Consider the following 19,320-nt stretch of genomic DNA (forward strand, 5'->3'; position numbering starts at 1 on the left):
TATATGATTGATAGAATATGTCTCAGAACATTCTAATAAAAAAGAAGGAACGAAGAAGAAATAGCTATGTATAGAAAATGCGTGCTTCGTATGCTGTTTCGTTTGCATGTTACCTAACACACAACGATGAGCTCTCTCATCTACCGGTGCTACATGAGAGAGTTAGATAGTCCGCCGTACGCTTTCTACTGATTCAGTTGTCCGAGGCCGAGACGTGCATGATGGCTGTGGTGCTTCCTGTATACAAAAAAGTATTTTTTTATTTATAATATATTGAATTTATTCCACTGCATGTATTTATATTAGTTAAAAAAATTAAACTATAAGTTTTTAAATAAAATAATAATAATAGCTCAACTGATAAAATAAATTTAAATAGTTAGGATTAGATGCAACAGAAAATAAAGATTTATATTAGGTTAAATAGATGAGTTGTTGGGCTATGGTTGACCTTTTTCTTGTTTAAAAATTTTATATTTATCCTTTTCGCTAAGTTAAATATGTGGGTTTGGATGGGTTCAAGACATTATAGATTAGAAGTACTCATTGGTTCGAAGAAGATTAGCATGAGTACATTGATTAAAAAAGGAGAGACTAATAGATCCAAAATGTGAAAAATATGAGAATATTTTTCTTCTACAATAATAATTTAAAAATATGAGAATATTCACGTGAGATATTAACAATAGGTAATATATCATATGCCTTATAAATTTTTTTTTCTACAATTATTAGAATTTTAACTAACTGTTTTAAAGTTTTAAACTTCTTCTTCGTTAAAAATAATATAATAACTTATAGTCAATTTGTAGGATCATAAAGTTTAAAACCTTTTATTTTATTACTACACCAAACAAATATATATATTTAATATCTTTTTCATTAAGTTTATTTTTCTTATAGGAACATGAAAAAAAGCAATATAATAAAATACTTTTGGTGACTCACATCTGACTTTCTATCCAATCATGTTTCATTGTACGTTTTTCTTAGTAGGAAAGTAATTTAATAAATATACTATTGTCCTCATAATTTTTTTAAACAAAACTCTCATTGTATTTTTTTTTCTTTAAGCAAATACTTAGATTTTTTCAATCACAACTCGATTGTTTCATTCTCTTATTTCCATTTTGTCGGAAGTATAGTTTGTAAGTAGTTCCTCTTAAATATTTATATTCTTGTAAATAAAATAAAATAATTATTTTTATTTTTTTACATATACTTTAATTTTTTTTTAAAAGAAAATATGTTATTTTTTTTAGAAAATATATCCATATCATCCTTATGCAATCATATGTAAATAATTAAAAAAAATTATTCTTTTTCATATGAGATAATCTTATGTTGTCTTTGTCACATTTGATGCGAAATGGTGGTTGTCTCAACAATCTACAAACCATTAAAACATCTCAACAGTACAAAATCAGTACATGTTAATTGCTAGAAAAAAAAACCTTGTGGAGAATCGATCAAGCAGACCTTAAACAAAAGATTTCCAGACATGTATTTGGCAGCGATGACCCAAGCAGATTATATTACCGTTTGCGATACTACACTAACACAAAGATCCTTAGAAATGGCTTGAGCTGCTTCTGAAGCTGCTCCCCCCACAGGTTTCAGAGAAACATGAGCATCTCTGGACAAAATCTGTAGGAGAAACATCTACAACATGAACACAATGCAACAAAGTAGACATGTACAAAAGAAGAGCAAAATACGAGAGCATGGAGCTAGCTAGCCTTTCTCCTGTGTACGTAGATAGGCAGTTTCTCTTGACTTGATTTTGATATGATAGTCACAGAGAAGCAATCTAATCGGAAGATACGGCTTGCAGTCATAGAATACATAACCTATATGTGGACAAAAATAAATCGTTCTAAATCCATTGGTAGGCCGGCTGGAGGCAGAATGATGCATCCTTGGTCAACAGAATCCGTCCTCATCTGACAACAAATAAAAACAAATGCAACACCAAAATGTGAAGGAACAAAAGCTGTATGATTCCTAACATGGGGTGCCAAGATCGTTCGACAGGAACGATGGCGTAACCAACTTTAAGTCGTGACCTCGAGATCGACGTAGTTTGGTTCGAGTGAAATCTTTTCGGGATGACCTTTGAATCCGTTGAGGTGGTCGGCTACGACGGTCCGATCGGAAAGGAGTCGTCGTTTCCTCCGGGAGAGTGTTCCTCGCCTGGGCGCTTAGTGGGAGGCCACCGTCTTCGCACCTGCACACAGGTCGGGTCGGGAAGCTCAACCCGACCCTTCTGACGATCAAATTAGCGGATACTCGTAGAGGGATTCTTTAGCCAAGTGGTGTTTTCTTGTGTGCCTCCCTCCTCTTTCTCCTCGGAGCATGAGGGTTTTTATAATGAGGATTACCGTTATTTGATGTGCCTGTCCGTAGGGAACAGGACTGTACTTTTAATAGCGTCTGGCATTACCGTTGGCGTGACGTGAGGGATCGAGTTTGAACAGGGTGTTAATGCGTCTCGGTCGACATTCCGATCTGCGTTGATCAGGTACTGTGAGACGTTATTCGAGACAACTGACGTCACGGAAGTCTTATCGTAATTATTATCCCTCAAGGAGCACCCTTGAAATCCACGTTCCTCTTATTATCTGAAGTACAAGACAACACATCAACAGCTGAACTATTTGAGAGAGTTGCCTGATAGACTAAGAACAGTATGATCTACAGATAAAAAGAAACAGGAGCAAGCTTCCTCGAGAGTGTCATCATTATTATGAACTGGATCTTGCTGGCTGAAGCAACACCAGGAAAGATAGAGCCATGATGTCCTCTTCTTGTGCAAAAGAAGGTCAAGATTTGGGACAATGGACACTTAGTGCATTCAAAATGGAATTGTTGGCAGACAATTTACTTCGTTTTGGTGTCTAGATCAGAGTTGAGTATGTAAATCATGGCTCCTACGATATCCTACTGTTGAATAAATATTGTTCGCTATGAATAAAGACCATTATTTACATCTTTTTTGTTCCTTAGAATAAAGTGGTCACAACCTCAGTGTTAATTGCAGACTATTCACATCTCATTTGCTTCCATATGATTTAATCTTGTGGTGCTAATTGCCTATGGATTTGCGTTTTCGGTGCTGTTTGTTTGGAATGCATATTATGAATGATCTTATGAAAGATTAAAAATCAAATTTTCTATTGCATTATCATCATTATAAAGATCATTTATATAGCTTGGCTTATTAAAGTATGGCTTGCTCAATTTCTAGTTTTAATACAGCCAAGCAATATACACTGCGTCATTATAATGATCCTTTTGGCATGCTCATTCGAACTATGGATAAGCAGTGATGTGCGTCATGGCAGCATAAATCACGAGCGCTTGACCGTCAAGCTGCTTCGGTCCGACCTATTTCTGACATCGACGTTGGAACCTGGAGAAGTTAGCTGATCGAATTCAGATGGTATGTGTCATCTCTGAGGCTGGGGTCAGAAACCTGGTGCTACTGTTGCCCACTGCTTACCAGCTGTGTAGGAGACCCATAGATGTCATGGTTGTGAGGCGAGGGTTGATGACAGGCTTTGAATTCGAATGCGTTAGCTTACCCTTCTCTCTCTCTGTTCGCGTTGAGACAGTAGCTGGTGAATTCAGTCAAGCAGGTCGGTGAAGGTGAGAGTCCGAAGCTCTACCGCCTCCTTTTGCTACTCACGCACGCAAAGTATGACTCGGTTGGTTCAGACGGATGAGCGACGGATGGCGGAGATCCACGGAGACATCGACGCACGCCATCTTCCTCTCTCCCCACCGAGCGAGCGGTGGAAGACGTCCTGTGCGGCATGACCGTCCGAACCAAAGGCAGGACGTGCGGTGGCCGAGCGCAAAACGGGTCGGACACACTGTCACTGACGGGAGAGCCCCACCGGGTCCTCTTGTTTTGCGGTGGTCCCCTGATGATTGCTTCTCACACTGCCACACACGCCTCGGGTGCTTGGAACGTAATCAAACAACAGTACCCAGGCGTTCCCACCACTGGGACCCACGCCACTGTCAAATTGAAACTTGCACGCAAATTGCTGCTACTTCTCATGACCCCCTACCGTCATATGAGACTCGCGACGGTGCGATAGGATCAGGTATCTGAGCTCGGCCTCTGGCGGAAAGAAAAGCCCTTCGGAAAAGACGGAGCGAAGCGAGCGATCGAGAGAAGGGGAAAAGAGAGAAGCCTCAAGGGGTTCCGATGGGTGCTTCCATCATCTTCTACCTTCGGTTTCTCCCCCGTGGAACCGTCCGACCATCCCCTTTTTTCTGCCACACACACTAGATCGATTTTGGGTTGGCCGATCTCACGATGAGGCCGGCGTTTCATGTAGAGGTGGGACTTGGATTCGCACTCGTCATCTCCATCTCGACGCTGTGAGTCCTTCCTTCCCCCAATTCTCAAGTTTCTACGTTAGGTCGATCCACGTCGGAGCGTTGTTTGCCGCCGGTCTGTTTGGTTTTCCTCCGACCTCTCCTTTATTCTTCGCTTCGGATTCGGGATTACATAACAGTAGAAACCAATGTCTCTAATTTCTCCTTCAGAGTCTGCGTTTCCTATTCAGGAAGCTGGAAGCGTTGATGATTTCGAGTTCATCTGGATCATGTGATTGTGAAATAGCCATGAGTTAACCTCTGTCTGCAATGAAATTATTTATGATCGCAGCTTATCTTCAAGAATCGGTTGGATTTTGTTCACCCATGGGTTGGCCCTTTAGAATCTTGGGATTGTACTTTGACTGCTGATTCTAATCGGAAATTATAAAAAGGCTGCGTACAAATAAGTCACTTTCTATAGATCAATTCAACCTAGGTAGATCATTATCTCGACTTTTTATAGAATTCTAGGTAGAGTTGGTGTCGTAGTGTCTCGAAGTTATATTTGTTTTCGATTTGTTTTCTTTTCTCGACAAACTAGCGGATAATTTCTTCCTTGGGTGGCAGAGTCGGCCTGTTCCTTTCACCAGTGTTGCTTGTTTGATTATTATACCAGTGCGCATTTGACTCTGTTGTTGCATTCCAGAAATTTATTCTTTGAATTAGCCTAGTCGTGTTGGACTGCGTGGATTCATTTGACTAAATTTCCACTTCTTTGACGTATCAACCGCTGGCTTTTCCTATTTCTTCTTCTTCTTCTGATGGTATTCCACGGTGGGTGGAGCAATCAGCGAGCTTTCTCTTTGCTCCTTTGATTAGACTATTCTAGCTTTGGCATGATGTCATATCTCCCCATAATGAAAAAGCTTCAATTTTTATTGATATAAAACGGGGGTTTCTTTCCTGAGATGGCGGGGGATTCAGTTTTATTCTAGTTCTCTTATTTTATTTTTGAGGGTTGTTGATTTGTGATGTGTGTTTATAACTTGGTTTCAAGAATCTTTTGTGATATTTGACAAGCTCTTTATTGGTATAAATTTAACTATTTCATTCAATTGCTAAATCTTGCATGATCATATTACTAACTGTTTCATGTTAAAAGCAGCTGAAGGATCGAACCGAGGTTTCCATTTCAAACTTCGTTGATCGGGTGATAACTAATTAATGGCTTCTTTGTGAATACCATATCTGGAAGTTCAATATCCTTATATCTTAGCAATTGTTCTTTTGGCTTCCCAACCACGAATGGGGGCAAACTGCTGTGTTGCTGCCAAGGACAAACTCGTGCAGGATACTTCTCTTTCTACATGTAGGAACGTAAGACACTCACCTTCGTGGAGCTTTCTACGGGACAACAGAACACACATAGAGGACATCATGGATAACCCTACTTCACTTTCTCATATCAGTAGTGGGGACGCCAGCTTCAAAACTAAGGTTGGGGTAGCATCTGAAACTGGACTTCTTGATGGCAGTAGTCCTTTGAAAATTTTTCAGGCACAGCAGTGGCACAAGTCTCCCTTTAAAACCAGAAGTTCTCGGAAATCAAGAGACAATGGCAGTGGTAAGACATTTCATTTTGTTTCTTCCATGTACACATGAAACCTTCTGGTTTTTCTTTGGTAAGTGGCCAAGTTAGCTGATAAGAATAGAATTATTAGTTTGTGTGGCTAGAGTAGTGTGCAATTTAGTTGTATTTTTACCGTTCCAAGGCATCTCTATATGTAGCAAAATCTTCCATAGAATGTCCTTAGCGAATCACAAAAATGATTAAGTTATTCACTCTTCTCTCCCACCTAGATTCTTCTATATTATGTGTAAGTGTGGCTTAGAAACTTACTTATTCTGCACAACACATTCTTATCAGGGCTTTTAAATGCTTTAACATGAATTCTTTTAGGATCTGTTTGTAAGTATCAGTACTAGAATTTTCATTCCTACTGGTTAATGCTGCTAGAGATATTGTGTTGTAGGCTTTTTGGTTGAGAAATAACAGATGCGGAAACCAAACAATGTTTCTTAATAAAGCTGGTATCACAGTTGTTTGATGACAACATCTTGTGATCCTCTATGTTTTTAATTCTGTGTTGACTAAAGGAAGCCTACAGATGTTGTTTGATGATGACATTATTTAGGACTATCCTCTGGAATAATACACAACTGTATAGATGAGTATGTAGATGCATTGTTAACAACATGAATGCTAAACATGAATGAATATTATTTAGGACTATCCATATAGATGATTCTGTAGTACTCCTTTTGGTATTTAGACCCTAGCTAATGTAGGACTACAGGAGTGCAATGTTACAAACATATTTGATCATTACATTCTGCTACTTCATGTAACTGATGAATTGTTCTAAGAGTCCTAGTTGGAATTAGAGATTTGACACTAGTAGCACCAGAAATAGATGTGCTTGTAAGCTTTGAAGACATGCATTGCATTGTTATTTTTTGTTGCAATAGAATTATCATCGTAAATAAATCTCTCTTTTTCATCCTTTGAAGGCCTATCTCATTCTCAAGTTGGAGAATACCCCTACGCGATGGTAATATTTTGTCATAGACCAACTACTATGGCTAATAATGCATTATATCCAAAGGCATTAGATGATTAAACTTTTCTTGTTAGTGCAACTAATTTTGGTCCCTGCTCTCAGAGGAAGATAGTGACTCTAAATTACGGTCAATAGTTGTCTGCTGCTGACATTTTATGATGCATATAGTGGTATTTCCTTTGAAGTTTCTTTTTACATTTTGTTCATTTAACAGGTCAATCCAATGGAAGCGACATATCCCTTGAGGTGATCTGGATCAAGTTGTGACTGAGTTTGCAAATTTGCATTCTATACTATCTTTTAGTAATGAATTATCATATATTTATTTAATGCTATTTAATTTAATGTGTAGTTCAAGGGCTGGACTAAATCATCATGCGTAGGATGCACTTCATATGACGGGCCAACGGGTTTTGTGCCTTCAACATCTTCAGTTTCCAAAGAAGATCCTTCATCGTCATGGAGTTACTCTTTACCCTCTGATCCGACATCATCAAGAAAGGCTCAAAGTTCACCAGGTTACCAACTCTCTAGGATGATATCTGACAGTAGAATCCCATCTCTGAACTCTTTGAATGAGAACAGCTTCCCCGAAGGAAGGCAGTCCTTCGGACTGTCTGTTTGCAGCAATGACTTGCCCATGGGAGGATCTCATGGTAGTTCTTCTGATGGGTGGTCCATGTGCATGTTCTCAGATCTTGCTTCTTCTCAGAGGGAGAGATGGTCCTATGACAGTGAAAACCTTAGCACCATTAACAGCAAAATTGGAAAATTAATTCCAGAGCAACCAAGACCTGTCTCTCTTAATCAGCAAAAATGCAAAATATGCTTGAAGCTATTACAGAAAAAATCTCCATGGAGTTCCCACAAAGTTGTCTCCAGCAATGAGCTCTCTGTGGTTGCAGTTCTGTTCTGTGGTCATGCCTACCATGCTGAATGTTTGGACAACTTAACACCAGAAACCGACAGACATGACCCACCTTGCCCTGTTTGCATTTATGGGGAAAAATCCATCACAAAGCTATTTGGAAAGGCTCAATCAAGTGGTAGAAGCAACGGATCTAGGATTGTGGTGGCTGACACTGATATGGCTGGAGATACATTCTCCGAGTGGTGGAGGGCTGGTAAGGGGCATCGGATGGGAGCCAGTTCTAGCCTGAAGAACTCGTTTAGCAAGCCGTTTAGGCAACACCTCTCCATCGAAATGCCACCGTCACCAACAGTTTCAGAAAATGAATCTACCAGGAAGAAGGGATACTGGGCGAGATACTGGAAGGATTGAGTTTGCTGGCTCTTGTAATTGGCCAGACAAGCACTCGATTGTCTCTTGTTGATTGGCCAGACAATCCAAGTTTTATCTTTGTGCACTTCTAAGGTTCCAGCATCCTCCAAGATCTAAATTGGTGCCACGGAAGGGTGCTTGTAAGGGTAAAGTCTGTTTGCTCGTTTGGTGGTTACCTCAGCACAATAGAACTATTTTCAAAGCCTTTTTGCTGTACAATATTTCTTCCCTCGTGTTCAAAGGTTAGCTCATAGTCAGGTGATGTTTCAGTCATTAGATATTAGAAAAAAAAGAAGAAAAAACTCTAAGCTCGAGGTCCTGGATGTGATCTAGGCCGTCTTTTCTCTCCTCATTGTTGGGACTCCTAGCAGTCTTGTGGATTCACTGTATCGTTTTGCTACACCTCTGTTCAAGTCTATGATGTATTCATAAATGTTGGATGTTTTAGCATGCAGCATGAGAAAATTGCTTTTCACATTTATTCTAGCCTCATACTTTTTTGTTCCTTTCTAAATTGGTTTACAAAATTTGTTCATTAACTAAACAAGTCTAGTTAATGTTGGATACATCTTTTAGTGGATTTATAGCACATCCGTTTTAGTCTCATGTGGACAGACTTAAATTGATTTATCGAATATACTATTATTAGTTTGAATTTAAATATTTTAGATTAATGGATTAAGACTATTCCATCAGATCATATCATAAGACAATTTCATTACGCAAACATGTTCTAAAGGAAGCATGATCGTCTAGTGGATGGTATCGTCTAGCATACGGTGATATTACCGGTACCCGAAAATCGAGGATAAGATACTTTTAAGTTTCAAGTTTGAATCTCCTCCACAAGCGGGCAAGATGAGGGACCCGTGGACTAAACTCGATCCTTTTGGTAGAGTAGCCATCAGGAGTGATGTGACTACACCAATTCTACAGAGTATTCAGGGTTGATTCAGCCATCAGGAGTTATGGATCGATTCGAGTGACCAGATCACCCGTGCAAAATTTCAGGGTCGGGTTCAGTCGCGGGAAGCAACGCCAACCGGAACGGGTGGGCGTTGCGTTGGACAGCTGTCGCGAATACATTGTTTTGTGTCGGTCTTGCTGGTTCAAATAGAGGGAAGCGAAGCTGCAGACCTGCATGCTCTCCGTCTCCGTTCTCGGAGACCCGGGAGGACGAATGCAAATGACGCGATCTGAGGGATTATTGACGAACCACTCGGAGCCGGCGGTGGTGACGAGGAATCAATGGGAGGTGGAGTTCTCGCGCTTCTTCAATTTACCACGGTGGGCCTCCGGCGCTCCGGCTGGCCTCCGGGCTCTCCCCAAGGGCAAGATCCGATCCACGGGCACATGGATCACCTCCTCCTCCCCGGCCCTTCTCATCCTGCACAAGCCGACCGGCGCCTCTGCCTTCGTCCTCTCCGTCAACGTCCAGGAATACGCTCTTGTTTGTATCCCCTCTTGTCTTCGTCTCTCATTGAGCCCTAAAATTAGGACTTAAATATGGCCTTTTTCTCTTTTGTTCGTTCTTGTATATTTTCCTCTGCGTTTCTGTCTACGGCAAGAAGCTCCACGCAAGTGCATTGGACTTAACTCCGTGCATTTGTGTCGATTTTTGGTAATCTTCTTTTTCTTCCATCATCAATGTGTGTCGAAGGACATCCTATTGCGTATTGTTTGTAGAGCCCGAATGCTTGGTACTAATGTGGTAATTTATTTCTGATGCATCTAGAATGTAGAGTTTCATTGTAGTGTGTTCCTAATGGGCTTTGATCTTAGCAAATGTTTTTTCCAAAAAAATTCCAATGCTAAAAAACCAAAACAAGGAAAAAGGATTTAATAATACCTCAGTAGAAAGCTAGTCGACTTGGATGTTGTTCTTTTTCCTCTTCTTCTTTTCTTTTCTCTTTCAATTTTTTATGTTACCAAACTCCTCGTTTCGCTTCCTCTTGTGATTTTTGCAAGTGTTATTGGACGACTATAGATAAGCATCAGATATATGTGGATTAATTGAGCAGCAAACCAAATGTGTCCTTTCTCTGCTTAGGAGGAACACTTTGTTTCCAGTCTCCTCTTCTCATGGCCGCAAGTTTCATGTGTTTCTCAATGCCCAGTCAGGGGGAGCAGGGTGGTCTTCATGAGTTACATGGATGTCTCCAGCCAGGCGAGTTCGTTTGTGCTCTCTCACTCTGTTTTTCGTACAATGTTATATGCCAACCATCAATAGTATGAAATATGAATTACACTGTTGAGAGCTCACATAGATGTTAGACTTTATATACCGAGTTGAATTTTCTGGACTGAGCTTCTGCTTGTTCCATCCCTGGTTTACATGGTTCCCCTTGTTTCCTAAATCTTATCATGAACAGCGATTGTTCTTGTAGCTATTTATCCCCAAGTTAGGATGAACTAAAATCTCTTACAATTTTACAATATTTGTGATCTTGTGGCTTGCTGTTTTCTTGTCTTTATCATATTGTTTTTTGCTTCATTTCTTCACTTGATGATGTGGCTACGGTAATTACTTTTTGCAATGTTGCAGATTCAGAAGTTTGCTGTGCGATTCCCAACTTGTTCTGATGTTGAAGCATTCCTTGCTTTTGTGAAGGTGCATAAAATCTTTGCATTTTCTTTCTCTTTTTCCCCAAGTGATCTGGTCAATCTACAAGGCTGCTAGATTTTAGTTTAAGGTGTGATCTGGTGAATTTTTGGTTTGATGGACATATATGTATATGTTATTTGATATTTTTTGGACCTAAGGAGAATTTTAGGTTTTTAAGTTGGTGTCTTAGGCTCGAGTCATCAGAGAACTAAATTGAGAAGTAATTTTTTGGCATTTTCTATAAAATTTCCAAACAGGATGTGTATTTAGTTTCAGCTTAGTTCCATTTTTCAGAAGTTCAATTGATTTATACCTGTTATATGTGACCTTAGGAATGTTCAAGGGGAATGCCGGACAGTGACTTTGCACGTGAAACTTCATCTCAATCTGAAATAATTTCCTCTAATGGACTTCAGTATAGGTATAAGTCTCTGCCAGGTTTTCTTTCCATTAACTGCATTCTTAGTTGAGGAGATAGACTGACATGATGTCTGAATATTCTTGCCGTCGGTTAATCAAGTTCTGGAGAACCTACAACAGCATGTGGTTTGGAAGTACCAGCTTTAAGTTACAGCAGGGAGCAACCAGAGTTGCTGCATTCTAGCTGCACTCATTCCATTTGCCCTGGCTTTCCACCTAGCTTTACAGAGCTTCTAACCAACTGTTCGAATGGTACCCAAAAAGGCATGTCGGAGCAAAACTGTTCTGCAAATGGATTCCTGAATAAAAATTCTGCTTCCATTTCCATCTAATGAAGTTTTTGCTTAATTTTCTTTTTTTATTTAAATTAATAGAGCAAACAAATCCCATAGCTGAGCCTGATGTTCCCTCTCCTGATGAGGTATAATTATTAAGTTCCATATATGCGTTTATAGAAATATCTACTCAATTTTGATTCTTAAATATTGTAATACTAACTAAAATCATGAGACAATTTTGATTGATTTTGTGTTGCAGGAACACCCAGTGGATCCTCTCTTACAAGGTACTTCAATGACATTACCCTAAAAGATGCAAGAGAATCTGATTAGATACGACAATTTTATTTCCTAGCCGTTTGCTGTTTCATTTACTTGGACTCGTAGATGCTTCCAAGCAAGTGGACTCAATGTCAGGAGCTGATATTAAGAGAAAAATTGTGGTATATTCTGACTTGTTACTGATTGTTATATGCTTGTTATATATATCACTACCTACTTATCTATATTTTTCTTTGGTACTGGTTCCAGGAATACATGTCAGATGCTACTTTTCATGGTATGCCATTTTTGACTTTCCAATTTGAAATCATATTTGTTACTAATTTTTTCCATTTAAAAGATCAGAGCTTAGTGTGTGGCATGCTAAATTATCTATTCTGCTAATCTGTTAATGTTTATAAATTTGATGAAGATGAATTCACGAGGAAAAGTTCTCGACCATCTTTCCTACTGTCCTGAATGAGGTTTTACGTAGTGGCATAATGTAATTAATAGATGAAGAAGAGATTTGACGGGAGATATACATTTTGTTGTTGCAGAGATGCTATTCAAACTGGAGAAGGTCATTGATGAGTTGGGCGGCGATTTAGCACTATAGGTGGCTGGCTTGCTCATTTCGTGGTGACTCTCATCCTGTGTTTTTGATTAGTCTTAACAACAGAAAGGTCAACTTAGGGTAATCTCTCTCTCTCTCTCTCTCTTTGCTAATAGGTATGTTCTGTGAAGCTGTTGAATAGAATTTAAAAGTTTGGTGTACCAAGTCTTGTTTTGGCATAGGAGCAACCTGATTTTATAGCACAATCTGGACTTCGTTTCTTTTCTCTTCTCGAATTTGTTTCGCGTTAATTCCATATCAGCAGAATCTGTAACCTAATTTGACTGAGTGGGACGTATTTCGATCACGGGACGACGAAATGCTTGTGTCAACGTGAAGGTCAAAGTTAGACAAATGGCGGTAACACAATCACTGGTAAGAGTTGATTCTGGGTTAGTTTTGTTCGTAGCATAATCTATTTTCTTCTGGCTTATGAATAATGATGGATTGGTTTTGTTCGCAGCAGTCATTTCCTGTTGGGTTATGAATGATGACAGAATAATGTATGCCAGTCATTAATTGATGAAAAATTTTGTTATAAATCACCTAATGGTGCAGAATGAATCCCTACACCCATACGACTTAGGATTAGACTGGCCCCACAGAAATGAAAATTATATTGTACTATATGGGTTTGAACTTTAGACTGATTAAAATGATTATTATCTACATGATTTTTTTTTACCAACATATAGAGAAAATATTTTGTTATGATTATTCATATTTGAGATTATAATTATTAATATGGATTTTTTCCATATAAAAAAGAAAGGTGAATTTTTAAAAAATATTCATAAGTTTAAAAATTTCTCACTGTGTTTAACTTTGAAAATTTCTTAAATAATATTTTTTTTTTCAAAATGATGATCGTTGATCATTATCCTTTGTCTTGTTGATAGCTTCCCTCCATGTGCGCATGGACTGACCTGTTAGTTGTCCCTCTTCATGCGTGGGCTAGTCTCGTTAGTTATTCCCTTCACAATGTCCTTGGGATTCGATAAGAATGATTAGGGTTAGCATTGGCGCTTGCGATGCCCTTGGGTTCAAGAAGAACAAATGATGGAAGTGACATAGGGAGGAGGAGGCGATGGACCTCTAAAATCATCTTTTCATATGACTAAAGGCGTTCCGTAAAAAATTCTTAAACTTAAAGTTTATTTTTGAGAATTAATTCAAAAATATATTATAGTTTTGGAATAATGATGAAAATAATAATATTATTATCGATTAAATATAGTTGAAACATTTTTCGTTCAGACTTTCGTTAGAAACATCACTTCTTGTTCGACTGTAAACATGACTTACGTGTTAAACATACCATCAGCGTTTATCCCAAGTCAAGATCGAGCTCTGTGACATTCATAGCCACACAATTATTGTTCACGGAAAAAAAAATAACTTTAATCCGAAGTCATAATTTGTATCTATTCACTTTATGATAGACCAAAGTGTGCACGGAGCATTAAAACCATTCGTACCTTATCACGTCAATCCGACTGATCTCGTCCAATCATGATCTTTCTCCCATGGTCCCGTTTGGACAATCTCTCTCTCTCTCTCTCTCCTCCGCCTCCGATAATAAATGGGACTGTACTCAGGTGGTCATTTTGTTGTTTGGTTGCACCCAATATTTCATGAGATTTTTTTGTTGCAGAATCCCCCCCTCTTTTTTTTTTTTTTTTTCCTTTTTATCTTTGTTTAATTCGGCATATCTATCTTTTCTAAGTTCTAAAATGGCATTTTTGCCCTCTCTAGATTTTAGTATATATATATATATATTATCACTTCATATATTTAAGCCCCTAACTTCTTATATATAATTTTCATATGAACTTTGAAATATTTTATTTTATTCTCTATAGATTTATCAGAGAACTTTGATTCCTCAAACTAGTTTTAGTTTCATTTATATAATATTTATATAAATCTCGAAACAAATAAGATGTTTAAAAAAATAAAATTTTAAATTTTTTTATAAAGCATAAGTGACGAAGATGAGATTTAAGTTTAAGACCTTACGATAAATTATCAAATTTTTTTATCAGTTTGACATATTTCAAACCCAAGACCTGTGATAAATTATTAAAGTTATTACGAACTATAACTTAAAAAATAATTTTATATTTCAAGTCTAGGGCTTTATAATAGATTGTTGAAATGTTACACCTTAAAAAAAAAATATATCGGATGAAATCTTAAATCCTCAATCTTTGATAAATTAATTTGATGCATCATCATCACAAACTAATATTTAACAAAATTTTAATATATTCATAATAAATAATCAAGATATTTACAGCCCCTAACAAAAATCAGTATCATTTATTCTTTTTCCTATAATCCATCTATTTTTGTTTGTAACTTTTTTAATTTGAAAAAACTTTTTCGATGAAAACAAAAACTTTCATCGTTTTCCTCCAAACAAACAAAAAGATAAATCAAGCAGTGCCTTTGGTAAGCGGGCATTCCCCCTTTTCTAATTTTATTTTTTTTTGGAGAATAAACTAAAGATCGACCAAATTTTTTACTCAGATTCTTAAGCCCCACTTCTGGAAGAAGACTATGACTTCCCTGTAATTGCACGGATCACAACAATATGACTGCTGTTTTCTCTGATTCTGATACTTTAACAGTGCTGGGTAATAATCCAAGGTTCCCCCTGCTTTCGGCAATGGACGAAGCCTCTGCAAACACACGACAGTGGCGGCACCATGAGAACCAAGAACACTGCATAATGCATGTCGACTGAGGTCAGCACGTTGGGCGATCTTGTGATCGCCATGGCCTCGGTGTTCCCCGCCACCGGTACCACATGGTACGGAGCAGAATTGGAGCTTCTTTCATGTCAGAAACAAATACAGCTCAGGTGGGTCAACAGCGGGACATGTGGTTGCTTGCCATGGATTGTCCTCGTGTTTGCTTTGAGAGCCTCCTTGGGAGCAAAGGGTGGCAGTAAAACGCGGTTCCCAAGGAAGGACAACATCAATGTCACCGAGTGATGGCACAACTGCAGTGGTACTGCACACCTTTTGCATGGGTCCTTCCTGCCATTTTTCATCTTCGTGTGATGTACTGCGGCTCTCATTATGCATAAATGCCCGTCGCGTTAAGGTCTGTGCAGCACCACATCACTTGCGCCTCCTCACTCGCACTCCAACATGAAAGACCCACTCATCGTGCAGAAATGTGGAGCTAATACCTTCTCATCCCCCTCCTCCCCTTCCTCCTCCAGTATCACCACCAATGCGTCGACCGAGGTGGCCCGCAACTCGGAGGTGATCTCGAGTAAAGCCGCCAAGAGAAAAGCACAGGCGGCCGGTGACAAGGGCGCTAAGAAGCGCAGCAGTGACGGGAAGCAGCCTTCTTACCGCGGCGTTCGAATGCGTAACTGGGGCAAATGGGTGTCGGAGATCCGGGAACCCAAGAAGAAGTCGAGGATCTGGCTCGGGACATTCCCCACCGCCGAGATGGCCGCCCGAGCGCATGACGTGGCCGCGCTGACAATCAAGGGGCCATCCGCACACCTCAACTTCCCCGAATTGGCTTCCAAGCTACCGCGGCCGGCCACAGCAGCACCCAAGGACATCCAGGCGGCCGCGGCGCTGGCTGCCGCGGCCACGTTGGGTGGTCACAGCCCGGGGCTCTGCGGGAGCCCGGAATCAGCCCCGAGCCAGAACGAGCCATCACCGATACCCCACTCTCCCGCTCCCACGTCGCCGCGCAGCGATGACGACGGTGCTCTCTTCGACCTACCTGATCTCTTGCTTGACCTAAGAGAAGGCTTCGGCCACTCCTCATCGTGGAACGCTTCCTCGGCGGAGGCCGGCATCGAGTTCAGGGTGGAGGAGCCATTCTTATGGGAATACTACTAAAGCTCATAGCCTCCTCTCATGGTTTTTCTCTACCTACTTGGGGCATATCAATTAGCGACAGGCATATCAAACTCTTCGGTATACTTCACTAAGATGTATATATATATATATATATATATATATATATATATATATATATATATATATATATATATCTATCGATCTATCTATCTATGTAGCTAATTATGTCCATCTACAATGTAATGGTGTGATATAGACTTCGAATTCTGATGTATGAGAACACGAAACGGAGTTCAAGTCGCAGTCTTTTATTGCTTTGCTGAAACCGGAAAGCATTTGCTCTGATACATATATATAATACACATATGTGCTTTAGTCCAATCACATAATAACAGCAGCAAGCGGACACATCTCTTTCCTTCTTGGGGATATGATTTCGGCACGATCCATTAATCTAAGTGGCAATCCAAGCTTTGGATCGCAAGAGAATCCGCACCCAAATATTCGCATGCATCACCTTCCCTCGATGTGGCCTTCCTTTGGGCACAGGAAACCACAAGGCTACATTGCATGGTGATTATGATGTCGTGAGGTTGGTCATTAAGAAGCATATGTTTAGTTTGGCTGATGATTAAGAAAGACTGAAGGCCTCCTAAGAAAACAAACGAAACCTAAAGGTGGGTCAGTGGCATGTGACATCAATGACACTTACCTCACACGCACGTCTCCCTCCCAATCATCCACACCATGTCATTCCTTCATTGGTCTCTCTCCCCATTCTTAATTGACAAAACTATTCCTTCATTTAAGTTTATTACACACATATATATATTATATATATTAGGTATTTAAATATTTTATATTTAGTACCAACCATCCATCATAATGGTTGAACTTAGTTTATTGGAGAGATTCTATTGGGAGTAAAATACATGAAGACTTTAAAATATATTTTGTGTGTATGTATATCCAAAAATAAAAATGTAAAACCTATATTTTAATATAATTTTCGGTCAACAAATTAATAGCAATTATTCCTTAATAGTGAGTGACAAGTGCTTGGAAGCCGACATCATTTTCGTACACGGTGGCAGAGTAAATGCTGTTCATCTCGTAGCAATGCACTCGGTTCAACAAAGGCAACCTCGAGTTATCGACGATTGTACATACATGTAGCATTCGAGTACGTGCTTGCACACATTTCCATTTTGCAACCCCAAGTACAATAATCCAATCGTTGGGTTACCCATATAATTATTACTCAGCATTATATTTTCTGTATTGTTTTCTTAATTTATATTACATATCTTGTGTAATCTAAAAAAATAATCAATCTCGATCATCTATTTTATCATGCTATCTTATGAATATAATTGAAATATATATAGTATATTTACGTTAGGATAAAACAAGAAAACAATCGATACATATAGATTATTAAAGGAAGAAAAAAGACTAAGTAAAAGTTGCCTCACCCGATACATATAGATGAGGACGAGAGACAATACGGTAAACATCAATCGATGGAAGGTGAAAGGGACCGGGAAGCTTTACATCATCAACTAATCATTAACCTGTACAGAATCGAGAGCTTCACTGCAGTTGGGTGAATCCAATAAGAAATGGAAGCAATCATGCCAACTTTTTCCTTGTCTGCCTTAGCAAATGGGAAAACACAGGAAAGAGAGAGAGAGAGAGAAAAGAGTGCATGGTGGGTGAAATGCAGTTGCGAATGGTCCTTGTCTTGCATTGAACGATGACTCATTATGATGATGCATGGTGGGTGAAGTGCAGTTGTGAATCGTCCTTGTCTTTGCGTTGAACTGTGACTCGTTATGCGCCACTCGGAAGTGCAATGTCCCTTGTGATGGTGGATGGCTGTCCGATTCCGGCAGCTGATCGAAGACACGAGCAGCCTTGCACTGATGCCATGGTTCTTCCGATTGGATTGCTGCTCGCTACTGCTTTGTGATGCCCGATCTCGGTGAAGGGTCAGCGTATTGGGTTAATAGACATGGTTATTACAAAAGAGGCAAGTATGATTTGGTGCTGTGATTCGTAGTTCTTTTGTGCATGCGTTTTGTATTATCAAGCAACGATCAACAGAGGTTTGAGGTCAATTTCCTTTCCTTTTGTGACTCAAATGTATGGTCGAGATATAGAAACAATTGCAGTCTACAGTGAGATAGAGTACTTCTAATGTTATATATGCCTTAAGTTCTTTCGGTGATGATTTATATCCTTTCCGAGGAACTCAGAATATAAAATTTATACTAATACAAGGGTGTATAATTTTACCCTTACGATTAAAGGATGTATTTTTATTACTCGAACCCGAATCGTCCGAGTCAATTCATTGTTTAGCTTTAACTTTCGATATATTTTTAGGAATTAGCTTATTCAACTTAAGACTTCAAGTAATGCTATTGGTTCTAATAAATTGTGACAAGGGTAAAACTTCTATGGTGCCTAAGGAAAATAACAGTGCATCTTTAATGAACATAAGTAAGAGTAGCTAATGAGAGAAAGATGCCTTGTTTTTGCTTGACTTAGACCTAATTATGATCCTCAAGAAAGTTGTGCAAGGGTCAATATAAGCAAAGCATAAAGTTCCTCATTCTTTATTTTTTTCTACTTCTTTTAATGTATTTTAACAAAAGAGGAGGGAGGGTAATCTATAGCCTGCCTTAGCTTTTCTTTATGTTGGAAAGAAGAAGCTCATCAAGTGCCTCTTTTACCTCTATCATGAGATACTTCTATGCTTTTGCTTTAGGTGCATCCCTCCTCCTAGTATTCTTCTATAGTTTATCCTTGGACTCAAAAAGAAGAAAGGTAGAGCCTAATGTGTCCTTTTTTCTTCTTACCAGTTGGAATAAGAATTCTATGACCTACACCTTATGAGGTTGAATTCCAAAAGTTTCATTTCCCAAAGAAATTCCAAAGCATATGATGGTCTCATTTTTCATTATTATATCATAAGGAAATAAGTAGAGATAGCGGAGTTTTTTTTTTTCTTTTTTTTTTTTGGTGGTATCGATCGAAGGATTTTTATTGTATTTATTTTTCTTCCAT

At 39.0% G+C, this 19,320-nt stretch overlaps 3 protein-coding genes and 1 long non-coding RNA gene across 4 annotated transcripts; all 4 read left to right on the plus strand.

Moving 5' to 3' along the window:
• Positions 1-4,072: 4,072 nt before the first annotated feature.
• LOC135666732 (uncharacterized) lies at positions 4,073-8,716 on the plus strand. The gene is made up of 4 exons (XM_065178364.1): positions 4,073-4,392; positions 5,498-5,956; positions 7,168-7,199; positions 7,306-8,716. The coding sequence occupies exons 2-4, from the start codon at positions 5,638-5,640 to the stop codon at positions 8,233-8,235; spliced, it is 1,281 nt and encodes a 426-aa protein (XP_065034436.1). The 5' UTR covers positions 4,073-4,392; positions 5,498-5,637; the 3' UTR covers positions 8,236-8,716.
• Positions 8,717-9,229: 513 nt separating this feature from the next.
• LOC135672616 (protein POOR HOMOLOGOUS SYNAPSIS 1-like) lies at positions 9,230-11,668 on the plus strand. The gene is made up of 5 exons (XM_065181115.1): positions 9,230-9,685; positions 10,286-10,402; positions 10,781-10,846; positions 11,173-11,261; positions 11,361-11,668. Exons 1-5 carry the CDS (start codon positions 9,377-9,379, stop codon positions 11,590-11,592), a joined length of 813 nt encoding a protein of 270 aa, XP_065037187.1. The 5' UTR covers positions 9,230-9,376; the 3' UTR covers positions 11,593-11,668.
• Positions 11,669-11,856: 188 nt separating this feature from the next.
• On the plus strand, positions 11,857-12,497 carry LOC135672617 (uncharacterized). The gene is made up of 3 exons (XR_010513032.1): positions 11,857-11,981; positions 12,070-12,097; positions 12,360-12,497. It is a non-coding gene; the product is annotated as an uncharacterized LOC135672617 (long non-coding RNA).
• A 2,563-nt stretch (positions 12,498-15,060) lies between these two features.
• Positions 15,061-16,375, plus strand: LOC103982811 (ethylene-responsive transcription factor ERF039-like). Its single transcript, XM_009399844.3, has one exon. The coding sequence runs from the start codon at positions 15,574-15,576 to the stop codon at positions 16,285-16,287; it is 714 nt and encodes a 237-aa protein (XP_009398119.2). The 5' UTR covers positions 15,061-15,573; the 3' UTR covers positions 16,288-16,375.
• The last annotated feature ends 2,945 nt before the right edge of the window (positions 16,376-19,320 follow it).

Source organism: Musa acuminata, chromosome BXJ1-4, assembly GCF_036884655.1.
Source record: "Musa acuminata AAA Group cultivar baxijiao chromosome BXJ1-4, Cavendish_Baxijiao_AAA, whole genome shotgun sequence".
Taxonomy (NCBI): Eukaryota; Viridiplantae; Streptophyta; class Magnoliopsida; order Zingiberales; family Musaceae; genus Musa; species Musa acuminata.

Bases quoted from the DNA above. Each gene is read 5' to 3' on its own strand.
- LOC135666732 (XM_065178364.1), top strand. From the start codon at position 5,638: ATGGGGGCAAACTGCTGTGTTGCTGCCAAGGACAAACTCGTGCAGGAT. The intron at 5,957-7,167 runs GTAAGACATTTC...TTCATTTAACAG, and splicing joins ATCAAGAGACAATGGCAGTG to GTCAATCCAATGGAAGCGAC. The intron at 7,200-7,305 runs GTGATCTGGATC...TTTAATGTGTAG, and splicing joins GAAGCGACATATCCCTTGAG to TTCAAGGGCTGGACTAAATC.
- LOC135672616 (XM_065181115.1), top strand. From the start codon at position 9,377: ATGCTCTCCGTCTCCGTTCTCGGAGACCCGGGAGGACGAATGCAAATG. The intron at 9,686-10,285 runs GTTTGTATCCCC...TTCTCTGCTTAG, and splicing joins ACGTCCAGGAATACGCTCTT to GAGGAACACTTTGTTTCCAG. The intron at 10,403-10,780 runs GCGAGTTCGTTT...GCAATGTTGCAG, and splicing joins ACATGGATGTCTCCAGCCAG to ATTCAGAAGTTTGCTGTGCG.
- LOC103982811 (XM_009399844.3), top strand. From the start codon at position 15,574: ATGAAAGACCCACTCATCGTGCAGAAATGTGGAGCTAATACCTTCTCA.